The sequence below is a fragment of the Rhinolophus sinicus genome, chromosome 2 (genome assembly GCF_057876585.1).
Source record: "Rhinolophus sinicus isolate RSI-liver-muscle chromosome 2, RSI-T2T, whole genome shotgun sequence".
Lineage (NCBI taxonomy): Eukaryota > Metazoa > Chordata > Mammalia > Chiroptera > Rhinolophidae > Rhinolophus > Rhinolophus sinicus.
Window position 1 is genome coordinate 132747831 of NC_142502.1, and position 15439 is coordinate 132763269.

The 15439-nt window shown below is 36.8% G+C and overlaps 1 protein-coding gene across 8 annotated transcripts in view; it reads right to left on the reverse strand.

Moving 5' to 3' along the window:
• CTNNA2 (catenin alpha 2) overlaps positions 1 to 15439 on the reverse strand; it is a 1050986-nt gene that overhangs the window by 735944 nt on the left and 299603 nt on the right. For all 8 annotated transcript variants that reach the window (XM_019750020.3, XM_074332253.2, XM_074332251.2 and 5 more), the window contains one exon: positions 3926 to 4092. In XM_019750020.3, the coding sequence (XP_019605579.1) occupies positions 3926 to 4092 (167 nt within the window). The remainder of the gene's footprint in view (positions 1 to 3925; positions 4093 to 15439) is intronic.

A 15439-nucleotide genomic window follows, 5' to 3' on the forward strand; every position in this document is an offset into this window, starting at 1 on the left:
ATTCCAGGACCTAGCCTGAGGAGAGAAAAAAAGGTGATTGTTTTCTCTGACACACACGTCTGGATGTATATATGTGTAATGCCATCACCAACGCTAAAAACTGACAATATAACCTGATTACATTAATTCAGAGCTGAGGAAAAATAAATATCCATCTTCATGATCACTGATTGAAATGAAGGATTCCTTTAAAAGTCTGAAGTGCCACATGTCAACCTAACACACAATGTCAGCTGATTGCAGGAGACACCAGGTGTCGGCTGGGGAATCGCTCACCAGCAACTTCAACAATAAATGTTATTATAATTCAGTATTTTTTAAAGATGTCTGATGTGCAAAAGAGTACTTAAACTTTGCTCGGGAACATCAAATGCCCACTTTGGTGGTAATTTGGCTTTGAACTATGTAACTCACTATTCCATTACTAGCCTCCTGAATTTGAAACAAGTACAGTAGCAAAAACCATTTGCAGTCATGTGAACCCTTAACACAATGTAATCAAAAAGGGTTCCATGCTAGAGCACACACAAATACAAGCATGAGAGAACTGACATATCTGTATGATATCTGAAAAGATGGACTCTTTAACAGCCATATAAACTGAAGTTTCCCAATATAATTGTAAGGTAGCTGAAAGCAAAGACCAGGCCAAATTATCAGACCACTGCGGAGCTCCCAACTCTACACTCATTTTTAGAGGGTGAACAATATTAGCTCACAGTCACTCAATTTACGAACAAATGTCTATCTGCAGGGCAGAGAATGAGGAGGCGTGGGGTATTTTAGGAGACTAAATTGACTGTCCTTCATCTACTCAGTGAATTGTTGATTGAAAAACATGAATATAAGCTTCTGATAAGAAGGCAATTCCTTCTGCATTCCTAGAAGTTAATCAGAAACCAGAAATACCACTATTTGGAAAGACTAACAATAAAAAATGTGGCATGTGGCCTCAAAGATTAAAAAGAAAAATATAATGCACAATGCTTAAAAGTAAAACAGCCAGGTAGTGGTTCCCACAGCTGGAAGCCACAGGACTCAAGCTTCTGAATGAACAGCAAATCGAGTCACAAATATTGTACTATTAGAAAGCATTTGTCACTCTTTTTTCTCACCTGTGTTTTAGCACTCATATGGTAAAGAAAGTTTTTTTTCTATCTGGAAAAGCCATGACAAAGGTGTAGATGATCATTCTAACCTGCTCCATCAAAATACAGAAAAACATTTTCTTCAGCCTGAGTTAACAAATAAATAGATGCTGGCAGACAACTTATTAATGAGAGGATGTGCATCTATGGAAAAGAACAAAAACGCTACTAAGGAGAATTATATACCATGCTCGTTTGCACTGAATTGTTGCATTTTTGGGGGGATGGGGGGGGCAATAGCCCCATAGTATGAAACCCGGGCTGACCAGGACCTAAAAGTGTGCCACGGACCACAACCTGAGTGATTCAGTGATGGCACTAGAAATTGTAATTCCTCACTTGCCCCACAAGATAGCAACATTCCACCACTGCTGTTCACCGCAGAGGCTACTCCAAGTACAACAAATGTGTTATTTAGTCTACAATCGTTTTTAATTTTACTACTGACAGTCTGACAGGACTTAATATTGCTGGGTTGACCTTTCCATGATTTTGTGCTAAATCCCCCTTTTTTTTTTTTTTTTTTTTTTTTTTTTTTATCTTCCTTTAATCTACTGTGCTGGGGAAAGAATACAATTGACTCCACATTATGACAGGCTGCAGTGGTATTATCAGCCGACAGCACTGGGCAAAGCAGGTGGGTGGAAAGGCAGGATTTCAGGCAGCAACTGGCACCATACCTCACATTATAGGCCCGATTTCACCAGCACCTTTCACGTGTGGGCAGCTCAGGGAGAAGGTTTAGCGTGTCATCAATCCCCAACAATGGCTGAACAGGGCATTCCACAGCACAGAGAAGAATTACATATGAGATGTAAAGTTCATTTCTTTAGGCTCAGTCCTATTCTCCCCCTGGTAAAGGAAGATTGTCCATGTTGATAAAGACCTTTCTTAAAATGGTGCCTTTGGAGACTAATTAGGCTGTAAGGGAAAGATGCAATGTTTTATCCAACACACTTGAGAATAAAGTTATCTGTTGCCTAAAAGATAAATGTAACACAGGAGGACTGGAGGAATGACAGCCAACACGACTGTCTGCAACAGGTCCTGTGGCTCTTACTACAGCAACATGGCCGCCATTTACCCAACACTTACTTCCTGTGATAAATGCTTCATAGGAGGTCCCCTATTTAAACCTACCCACGATGCTGAGGGCAGTACTGTCATTAGACCATATTAACAAAGGAAGTGTCTGAGATATAAGGAGGTGGGTTACAACACGGCTGGTAAGTGGACATCAAACCAATATGGTCTTACTCCAAAAGCCAAATAGTTAATATCAACATCCTCTGAAATAACCTCTTCTCACACTGCTTACTTCATCCTATTTGCAAGACCCTTTCCTGGCTTTGGAGGCCCTATTCTCTGAGAAAAACTCCCAAACAGGTCTGATATGTGGCCCTTGGCTGCTCAGGCACCTGTAATAGAAACTATGAAGTGATTTGTGGTTTATAACTATGGCACTCGGTCTGGAGATGTTGGAAATTGAGGGCTTTCATAATATTGCAGAATTAACACATAATTTGGAAATCTTGGCCACTTTATTGGAGCAAAGTCAGATGAAAGATCTGGCCCCAAATTTTTTGACAAAAAACACTTCTGTTTTTTGAAATTTCTTTGGAAATTACTGAACAAATGTGAGTTAGAAGGTGAGAGGAGAGCAGGCTCTCACTGTTCATTTCCCATCTCACCTGCCCACTCATTGTTCGTTTCACTGACAAAGAAAATCATGCCTTGATTATTGAATAACAGCAAAAGTGATGTGCCAGGAATGGCCAGAGCTAGGGGACTAAGTCTGTAATAGGTTGGTTCACCCAAAAGGAAAGTGTGGGTCAATATCCCATCATCTAAGGACTTGAGATCAGTCCAGGGTTGGTGCCAACTGTCCAGGAATAAGATCCACTGAAAGCACTAAATAGAGACTCTCTAGGCAGAAACCATGTTCATAAGCAATGAAATAATCACTGTAGTTCAAACGACTGAATCGTCATGGTTGCAAGTAGATACCAATTAGCAACTAGGAAAACTGAGAAGGGCCTAGATATTAAGAACGGGGAAGGTTGCCTTGGCCCCTGGTCCAGTAAAACTTGTGAACAGGGTAGGTCTCCACTTCCATTAGGAAACCAGAGTTAAAAGGAACCAAGGAACCATGACAAGCAAGGCACATATAATGGAGTTCTATGGGTTGGTGGGGCACCTACGTCCCCTGAAACTCAATCCAGGTATAACAGATGACAGGTGTAGTGTGACAAGGCTATGGGAGATGTGATGGGGGCTCATTTTTATCTCCATATTAAAATGGGCTCAAAGTCCATATATCTAAAAAGGGGCAAGGTTGGGGAAGGTAGCAAACTATATTCAACACACACTCCATATTAAGATGGGCACAGGTGACCATTTGGCCCGATACCCAGCGGAGCTGACCTAGTCTGAACGACCACGTGGACCAGCACTTCTCTGGATCTCAAGACAAGGCCAGAGCAGGTGTGCCCGGCACAGTCTCTGCTGCCTAAAAGAATGCAGCTGTGTATGCCAGGAAGTAAAGGGGAAGTCCAAACTCTGTGTTTTGAAAGATTCCAGTGGATCTCTTATAACTTTCTGAATAGATTATTGATGATAATTTTCATATTAGAAGTTATTGGGGGGGTGTCACACGGGTGAGTGCCCAAGTGATCTGGTGAGCCGTAAAGTGTCTTGAGTGCAGTTCAGTGCCGTGATACACATAGTCAGTGTCACAACCCACATAAAGTAAGTTTTGGTAAGTGCTACATACGTACAATTTTCAGATGAGATAAAAGTCTCATGACGTCCGCCATGTCAGCCAGGATGAGTAGGCGCGTCACAGCCGAGAGCAAGGCCCGGGCCGCCCGCACCATGGTGCCACGCTTCACCGACGAACACGGGTCGTCCGCAAACTCCGAGGAGGCAATGCGCATGGTCTCGCCTGGAAGACAAACACCAAGAGGCGCGTGAGCAGACAGGACACTCAGAGGCCAGCAGCCCTAACCACCTGTGCGTGGGTGATTTTGCTCTTATTGCAAAACGACCATGACCAGGTAGTACTTCTGCCGCCTCCAACGCAACAGAACCTTTCAAGTTAAATGCTTCAGCAGTTCACATGGACAGGTGCTGTGGACAAAACATTTCACATTCGGTGTAGAATTGTGCTTTTAGCATCAATAAGGGGTATATTTAATTCCATTTGTCTAACAGTGGAGATGGGCTTGCCCTTACAGGATTCATTCTCACTCTCCTTTCCCCTTGCAAACAGGCATTTCCCAGGCAGCTAACTGAGGTTGCTGTCAGTTCAGGTGCGATGTTGACTGCTCCACAGAGGTCTGGACCTTGAGATCTTGGCCTCGTTAACACTATATTTTTAATCGAGTCAGACAATAACAGACTAGAGAGATACCCAAAATCTAGTCTTTTAAGACTCTGTTAGGAACCTATTCGCAAATAAAGAGAACACTTAGAAGACAACTGCAGCAATCCAAAGAATGTTTTCTTAGGCACATCCTCATGTCAGAGTATCTACTAGCCTCTGGAATTACAACGGTGGTAGAGAATGCCCTGGTCTCAAGGAGTGCCCCATGTACTAAGAAAACATGTTGTAAATTCATACACATAATACTGTAATTATGTGCCACAGCAGACATATGATTAAGAATGTGGGCAAAAGAGAGAAGGGAGTAATTTACTCATTTAGTATGAGGCTGGGAAGAAGCTGTCAACGTTGGTGGGCTTGGAAGAACTACGAAGTGTTTTCCAGGAAGACAAAGGTGAGAAGGGGACCTCAGACGGCAGGAACACTGTGTGAGGCTCTGAAACCTGGACTGGGCACCCAGGGTCAGGAACTGCAGTCATTGCTGTCATGGGGAAGGTACAGTGAGGAAAGGGTCAAGAGGGGAAGGGCCAGTGCTTGGAATGCCATGGAAGAGACCTGGACTATATCCTCAAGGATACGGCAGAGAAACCAGTTCATAGGGCAAACGCAGTTATCGTCTGCGAGAGCAAGATTGAGGGCCTAGACCAGTGAAAGGGACATGATACAGAGAGGAAGGGAATATTAATGGGATCTCTATTAGAGAAACAGGAGATCTGGGGTTGGAATAGATGTGGACACCAGAGAGAGAGAGAGAGAGAGAGAGAGAGAGAGAGAGAGAGAGAGAGAGAGAGAGAGAGAGAGAGAGAGAGGAGGGAGAGAGAGAGAGAGAGAGAGAGAGAGAGACAGAGAGAGAGAGAAGGTGGAGTCGATGGTGAATAGTGACACAGTAAAATCAACAGTACACACATTTGCACAGGGACCCCAGGAAGGAGAATGAAAGGGAGGTCATTAACTAAGACGAGACTGGTCTAATGTCAATGGGGTGGATATTATTTGAGGTGGAGAGGTTTAAGAGAAAGCAAAATGAAGCTTCGCATAGCAGAGCATACACAGGGCCATAAAAGCTTCAATAAACTAGAAGAAGAAAGTTAAAATGACCAATTGTTTTATTTAGGGTCAAGGTCAGTATTTTATTTATAGAAATGATTACTTCTCCTCTATTAATCCAAACTTAGCTCATTTAAATAGTCAATTATACCATTGAAAGTCTGTGTGTGCTGGGATTTACCCGAAGATACATGGGAAAATGAAAAACAACTCTTTCCATTTTATAGACAGATCAGAATACAATGTCACTTGCTCAGTTACCATTATAGTTATTTAAACCTTTGCAGTGATACTTTTATACTTGGTAAATGTGGATGTGTAGGGAAATATATTGAGCTATTGGGTTTTAGAAGAGATTATCTACAATAAGTATATTATATAGCTGATCAGCTTATTCTTTATGCCTAGGCATAAACAAATCTTGATATATAATAACAGCCAGGAAGAAACTTAAAAATCCATTACCATAGTGGCACAATAGTGAATTTTCAAGATGCATGGCCCCAGAGGGCTAAATAAACTTTAAGATAGAGAGGCTGGTAGACATATTCAATCCAAGTGTCCCACCCTGTCACAGGCTTACAGAAATCGCCTCCTCCTCTCCGCCCCTCCAAAACAGCCTCTTAGAAGATATCTGTGTGTGCTGGAGAAGAAGGTTACATCCTTCCCAGTCTGTAAAATACAGCTAGAAAGGACATTATACACCAAGGCTAATTTAATGACATATTGAGAGGGTCACCACAGATACATGAATAAGTGGAATGGATCCACTTATTCAAAGAAAGGGAAGATTTATTCTGCATATGAACCTAGGAAGCTACATGGTTGATCCCAAATTCTGCAGATTAAATTGATATGGGCCATAGCTTGGGTAATAGTGGCAGTCAGTTAGGTCAACTCTTAGGAAAAAGGCACTCCCTCCCATCATGGGGAGGAATCATGCCTAATCAAATTGACTTTCAAGTTCAGGTTTTCAGGGTCATTATAATGGCACTTCAGATGCTGACCATGTGGTCATCAATACTGCTTCAAGGCCAGTGGATGCCACATATCCATACAGAGCTCTCAGATGGAGCTAATCAACTTGGGACCCACAATAAGCACCTCTGGAAGAAGCTCAGGAGATATCTATGAGAAGATCGAGCTAGAGCTAAAGCTAGAGTCAGAGCTAGAGAGAGAGAGAGAGTGATTGAGAGTGAGAGAGAGAGAGATGAGAGAGAACCACACTAGTAAATGTGATGGGTAAATGGAAATCCCATGCTAAATTGTGAGATTTTTTTCTAAGGTAAATAGAAGATGATTTAATTCAATTTAAATTAAAACTAAAAACTCATGTTAAGCAGAAACAAATGATTTCAAGTTATTCACGACTGCAAAGGAAAGGCAATCTGAAATCGGCTAAAACTTCAATGAATTTCATATCCCTGTAGGTTTAGGATTACTGAATAAAACATAAATCTATATTGCAAAATGATCAGTGAGTTTATCAGGATAAAGTTAGCTATTTTTCCCAGGGAACTGCTTTTTCCAGAATACTAAAATATTTAGCTGAGAAATAACATGCATGTAAGACAAGGTGAGAGAAAACACCCAATTGGAAGAGCAAAAAGAACTGAAAAAAAAAATGAGGATAGTTTAAGGGGTGTCTGCGACATTAAGTGTAACAAATTTCACATCATAGGAGTACCAGAAGGAGAGGAAGGAATTGAGAAACTATTTGAAGAAATGACAGAAAACTTCCCTAACCTGGAGAAGGAAACAGACATACAAGCCCAGGAAGTGCAGAGTAACAGGATGAACCAAAAAGGCCCACATCAAGAGACATTATAATTTGAATGGCAAAGGTTAAAGACAAAGAGAGAATCCTAAAAGCAGCAAGAGAAAGGCAGCAAGTTACTTACAAAGAAGCTCCCATAAGATTATCAGTGGTTTTCTCAACAGAAACATTGCAAGCCGGAACGGATTGGCATGAAATATTCTAAGTGATGAAAAGCAAGGACCTATAACTAAGATTACTCTACCCTGTCAAGTTATCATTTACAAACAAAGGACAGGTAAAAAGCTTCCGAAGCAAGAAAAAGCCGAAGGACTTCTTCACCACCAAACCAGTTATTACAAGAAATGTTAAAGTTACTTATTTAAGAAGGGGGGAAAAAGAAAATAAATATGAATAAAATGGCAACAACTACATACCTATCAATAATCATTTTAAATGTAAATAGAATAAATGCCACAATAAAAAGAAATAGGGTAGCTCAATGGATAAGAAAACAAGATTTGTACATATGCTGTCTACTAGAGAACCACTTCAGATTGAAAGACATGCACAGACTGAAAGCAAAGAGATGGAAAAAAATATTTCATGAGAATGAAAAGGAAAAATAGCTATGGCAGTAATACTTATATCAGACAAAACGGACTTTAAAACAAAGACTATAATAAGAGACAAAGAAAGACATTACATAATGATAAAGGGATCAATGCGACTAGAGGATATAACCCTTGTAACACTTATGCACCCAATATACGAATACCTAGATATATAAAGCAAATATTGACCAACATAAAAGGAGCAATCAGCAGTAACAGACTCACAGTATGAGACATAAACACCCCATTGACACCAATGGACAGATCTTCCAGACAAAAAATCAACAAAGAAATGGTGGCTTTAAATGACACACTAGACCAGATGGATTTAATTGATATTTTTAGAGCATTTCGCCTCAAAGCAGAAGAACATACATCCTTTTCAAGTGCACATATTGTCCAAGATAGACTATATGTTAGGCCACAAAACAAGTCTCAATAAATTTAAGAAGACTGAAATCATACCAAGTATCTTCTCCGACCACAATGGTATGAAACCAGAAATCAATAGTAAGAAAATAATGGAAAAACACATCAACACATGGAGGATAAATAACACGCTACTAAACAACGAATGAGTTTGCAACGAGATCAAGGAAGAAATCTAAAGATACCTTGAGACAAATGAAAATGAAAACACAATGACCCCAAATCTATGGAACACAGTGAAATCAGTCCAAAGAAGGAAATTTATAATAGTACAGTGCTACCTCAAGAAACAAGAAAAACTCAAATAAACAATCTAACTATACACTTAAAGAAACTGGAAAAAAGAAAAAACCAACAAAGCCCAAAGTGAGTAGAGGAAGAAAATGATAAAGATCAGAGCAGAAATAAACAACATACTCTAAAAAAACAAAAACCATATATATATATATATATATATATATATATATATATATATATATATATATATATATATATGGTGTGTATACACACACACACACACACACACACACACACACACACACATACACAAACACATACACACACACAATCAATGTATCCAAGAGCTGGTTCTTTGAAAAGGTAAACAAAATTGATAAAACTTTAACCAGTCTCATCAAGAAAAAAGAAAGAGGAACCAAATAAATAAAATCAGAAATGAAATAGGAGAAGTGACAAATTACACCACAGAAATACAAAGAATTATAAGAATATACTACGAATATTTAAATGCCAACAAACTGGAAGAAATGCGTAAGTTCCTAGAAACATACCAGCTTCCAAGACTGAATCAAGAAGAAGCAGAAAATCTGAACAGACCAATTATTACAAATGAAACTGAATCAGTAATCAAAAAACTCCCAATAAACAAAAGCACTGGACCGAAAGGCTTTACAGGTGAATTTTACCATAGGTGTCAATGGAAAATTAACATTTATCCTTCTCAAACCATTCCAAAAAATTCAAGAGGAGGGAAGGCCCCCAAACTAATTTTACAAGGCTACTATTACCCTGATTCCGAAACCAGACAAAGACATTACAAAAAAGAAAAAGAAAAAAGAAAATCATACACTGATATCCCTGATGTACACAGATACAACAATTTTCAACAAAATATTAACAAACTGAATTAAGCAATACATTAAAAAGATCATATACCATGATCAAGTGGGATTTATTCCTGGGATGCAATTTTGCTTCAATAGCCACATAAACAAAATGAAAGATAAAAATACACCACATAAATAAAATGAAAGATAAAAATCATATGATTATATCAATAGATGCAGAAAAAGAAGAAGTGATTGACAAAATGCAGCATCCATTTATGATAAAAACTCTCAGCAAAGTGGAAACAGAGAGAACATACCTCAATATAATAAAGGACATATACAACAAATCAACAGCAAACATCATACTCAACTGTAAAAAGGTAAACGTGTTTCCCTTAGAATTAGAAACAAGACAAGGATGTCCACTTTTACCACTTTTATTTAACATAGTATTGGAAGTCATAGATACAACAACTTGACAAGAAAATGAAATAAGAGGCCTCCAAATTAGAAATAAAAAAAGGTAAAACTGTCATTATTTGCAATGATGTGATACTATATATAAAGAACCCCAAAGATCCCAACAAAAAACAATTAGAACTGATAAATGAAGTCAGTAAAGTAGCAGGAAACAAAATCAATATTCAGACATCAGTTGCATGTTTATACACCAACAATGAACTATCAGAAAGATAACTTAGAGAAAAAAAAAAATCCCATTTACAATTGCATCAAAACAAACAAACAAACCTAGGAATAAATTTAACCAAGGAGGTGAAACCTAAACTCATAAAATATAAGACACTAAAGAAGATACAAATAAATGGAAGCATATACCATGCTCATGGATAGGAAGAATTAACATTGTTAAAATCTCCAACTACCCAAAGTAATCTGTAGATTCAATGAAATTTCTATCAAAATACCAATGGCATTTTTCACAGAACTAGAACAAATAATCCTAAAATTTATTTGGAACCACAAAAGATCCCGAATAGCCATACAATCTTGAGAAAGAAGAACAAAGTTGGAGATATCAGGCTACCTGATATCAAACTATACTACAAGGCTATATAGTATGGCACTGGCATAAAAACAAACACAGAGATCAATGGAACTGAACAGACAGACCAGGAATAAACCCACACCTATATAGTCATTTAATCTATGACAAAGGAGGCAAAAATATACAATGTGGTAAAGTCAGTCTATTCAATAAATGGTATTGGTAAAACTTGACAGACACCTGCACAAAAATGAAACTGGACCACTTTCTTAGACCATATACAAGAACAAGACCAAAATAGATTAAAGATTTAAATGTAAGACCCAAAACCATAAAAATCCTAGAAGAAAACATAGGCAATAAACTCTCTGGAATTGCTTTTAGTTATATATTTTTTCTGATATATCTCCTCGGGCAAGAGAAAGAAAAGAAAAAATAAACACATGGGTCTACATAAAGCTAAAAGGTTTTTGCATTGCAGAGGAAACCATTAACAAAACAAAAAGACAACCTACTGAATGGGGGAAGATATTCACCAATGATACATCCAATAGGGATTAATATCCAACATTCATGAAAAACTCATACAACTTAACACCAGAAAAACAAACTATACAATTTAGAAATGGGCAGAGGACCTGAATAGACATTTGTCCAAACAGGACATACACATGGCCAACAGACATAGGAAAAGATGCTCATTGTCACTAAAAATCAGAGAATGCAAATAAAAACCACAATGAGATTATTACCTCACACCTGTCAGAATACCTATCATCAATAAATCAGCAAACAACAATTGTTGGCAAGATGTAGAGAAAAGGGAATTCTTGTGTATCCTTGGTGGGATTACAGATTGGTGCAGCCACTATGGAAAACAGTATGATGTTTCCTTGAAAAAATTAAAAATAGAACTAATTACTTTATCACCCAGTAATTCTACTTCTGGATATTTATCTAAAGAAATGCAGAATACTAATTCAAGAAGATATATGCATCTCTATGTTCACTGAAGCATTATTTAAAATAGCTAAAATATGGAAGTGACTTAAGTGCCCATCAATAAACCATAAGGTAATGAAGGTATATATATATGGAATATTACCCACCCATAAAAAAGAATGAAATCTTACCATTTGTGAAAACTCGGATGGACATAGAGGGTACTGTGCTTAGTGGAGTAAGTCAGACAGAGAAAGACAAATACCTTATGCTCTCACTTATATGTGGCATTTAGATTTTATTATTTTTTTTAAAGGAGGGCGCAGCTCACAGAGGTCCATAAGGAGATAGAACCGGCAACCTTGGTGTTATTAGCACCATGCTGTGACCAATTGAGCTAACTGGTCACCCCTTTATATGGGATTAAAAAAAAAAAAAAAACAGAACAGAATAAACAAAGAAACAAAACAGAAACAGATTCATAAATACAGAGAATAGTTTATAGTGGCCAGATATAGGAGGGTTTTGCGGGCCTGGATTAAAAAAAAAAAAAAAAAAATGACAGAATTAAGAAGCACAAATTGGTAGTTACAAAAATAGTTCCGAGGATGTAAAGTACAGCATAAAAAATATAGTCTATAATTTTGTAATAACTACGTATGGTGTCAGGTGGGTACTCAAATTTATCAGGGTGATCACTTCATAAGTCATATAAATGTCTAACCACTATGCTGAACACCTAAAACTAATATAAAACAGTATTGAATGTCACTGTAATTGAAAAAGAAAAAAAGATACATAGAGTCTAATGATTGAAAATACAACATACCAAAATTTTGGTATTCAGCAAAAGTGGTAACATGAGGGAAGTTTACAGCATTACAGGCCTACTTCAAGAAACAAACAAACAAAAAAATCTCAAGTAAGCAACCTAACATTTCACTTTAAAAAAACTAGAAAAAGAAAAACAAATGAAGCCTAGAGTCAGTAGGAGAAAGGAAAAAATATTAGAGCAGAATTAATTGAAATAGAGACAACAAAAAGACAACAGAAAAAAATAGTTCAACAAAGAGCCAGTTCTTTGAAAGATTAAAAAAAAAAAAAAAAATTTGACAAACTTCTGGGTTGACTCACTAAGTAAAAAAGACAAAAGAAACAAAATCGGAAATGAAAGAAAAGTTACCACAGACATCACAGAAATTCAAAAGACTATATGCAATGATAATGACAGAATATATGCCACCAAATTTGATAACCTTGAAGAAAAGGACAAGTTCTTAAAAATACATACAGACACATACAGACACTAGGACAGACAATTAAGTTTGAAAACTTGTTGCAACCATGTTGCTAACCTTTTTTGATATCAGAGGGGTTATTCATCATGAATTTGTACCAACTGGACAGTTAACCAAGTTTACTGAAGCTTTTCCTCTAAGATCAGGAACAAGACAACAATGCCCAATCTCACCCCTTATTCAACATAGGAAGTCCTAGCCAGAGCAGTCTGGCAAGAGAAAGAAATAAAAGACATCCAAATTGGAAATGAAGACGTAAAATTGTCATTTTTTTTGCAGGTGGCATGATTCTATATACATATAGAAAATCCTAAATACTCCACCAAAAAACTATTAGAATCAATAAACAAATACAGTAAAGTTTCAGAATACAAATTAATGTACAAAAATCCATTGTGTTCCTATATACTAACAATGAAATATCAGGGGGAAAAAAAGAAGAAACAATTCAACTTGCAACTGCAACAAAAAAGGATAAAATACCTAGGGATAAACATAACAGAGGAAATAAAAAACTTATACACTGAAAACACAAAACATTTTGAAAAAAACTGAAGAAGACAAAAAGAAACACAAAAATATTCCATGTTCATGGATTGGAAAAATCAACATAGTTAAAATGGCCATATTATCCAAACCAATATACAGGCTTAATGCAATCCCCATCAAAATCCCAATAGCATTTTTAAAAGAAATAGAACAACAAAATCATCAAATTTCTATGGAGCCACAAAAGACCCTGAATAGCCATAACAATCTTGAGAAAAAAGAATAAAGCCAGAGGTATCATACTTCCTGACTTCAAATCAAACTAAAAAGCTACGATAATCAAAACAGTATGGTAGTGGCAGAAAAGCAGACACACAGACCAATGGAACAGAACTGAGAGCGCAGAAATAAACCCACATGTATATGGGCAACTAATTTTTAACAAAGGAGCCAAAACCATGCAATGAAGAAAAGAAAGCTTGTTCAATAAATTGTGTTGGGAAATTTGGAAAACCACATGCAAAAGAGTGAAATTACACTGCTATTTACATAAAACACAAAAATTAATTCAAAATATATTAAAAACTTAAATATAAGACCTGAAATGATAAAATACATAGAAGAAAATGTAGGTATTAAACATATGGACCTTGTTGTCAGAGAAGTTTTTATGAGCCTGAACCCAAAAGGGAAGTAAAAGCAAAAATAAATGAATGGGACTATATCAAACTGAGAAGCTTCTGTACAGCAAAAGAAACCATCAACAAAACAACAAGGTAGCCTACAAGTGGGAGAAAATATTTGCAAACACTATCCCTGAGAAGGAGTTAATAGCCAAAATGAATAAAGGTCTCATACAATTCAACAACAAAAAACAAACACCCAATTAAGAAATGGACAGATGAACTGAACAGCACTTTTCCCAGGAAGACATACAAATAGTCAACAGACATATAAAAAAATGTTCAGCTTCACAAGATATTAGGGAAATGCAAATCAAAACCACAATGAGATACCACACCTCACACTTGTTAGAATGGCTACCATGTTTCTCCTAAAATAAGACCTTAATAGACCATCAGCTCTAATCAGTCTTTTGGAGCAAAAATTAATATAAGACCGGATCTTATTTTAATATAAGACTGGGTATAATATAATATAATAGTGGGTCTTATATAATATAAAACCCAGGATAATATAATAAATATATAATAATATAATATAATATAATATAATATAATATAATATAATATAATGTAATATAATACGAGGTCTTTTATTAATTTTTGCTCCAAAAGATGCATTAGAGATGATGGTCTGGCTAGGTCTTATTTTGGGGAAAACACGGTATTATCAATAAGACAAAAAGTAACAAGTGTGGGAGAGGATATGGAGAAAAAGGAACCCTCATATACTGCTGGTGGGAATGTAAATTGGTACAACCACTATGGAAAATAGTAGGGCGCTTCCTCAAAAAACTAAGAATAGAGCTACCATATGACCTAGCAATCCTTCTTCTGGGTATCTACCCCTAAAATTTGAAGACATTTATTCGTAAAGATAAATGTACCCCTATGTCCACTGCAGAATTATTCACAGTAGCCAAAACATAGTAACAACTTAAGTGTTATTTGATGCATAACTGGATAAAGACAATGTGTACATGTACACAATGGAATGCTACTTAGCCATAAGAAAGGATGAAATACTGCCATTATTGAAAACATGGATAGATCTTTATAATATCGTACTAAGCTAAATAAGTCAGACAGAAAAAAGACAAGAACCATATGATTCCACTCATATGTGGGATGTAAAACAGAAAGCAACAAACAAACAAACAAACAAAAAGTCATAGACAGACAACAGTATGGAGGTTACCAGAAGATGAAAGGGGGTGGGGAAGGATGAATAAGATAAAGATTGTCAAATATATGGTGATGGAGGGAGACTAGACTATGGGTGGTGAACAGAAGATGTATTATAGACTTGTTCATCTGAAACTTATGTAATGTTATTAACCAATGTGATCACAATAATTTAATTAAAAAATGAAATACTGACGAGATCGAATTGACAGTACTTTGACATGAATTCCATTTAGATAAAAGCACAAGGTGAGGCAGTCAAATCATGTCTATGTTGGTAGTATAGGTTGTCACATATAGTAGTATAGCTACTACGTATAAGATGAAAGTTATGAGACTATCATCCATAAAAACATTGCTAGACATTACTAGAAAATACGCTATCAC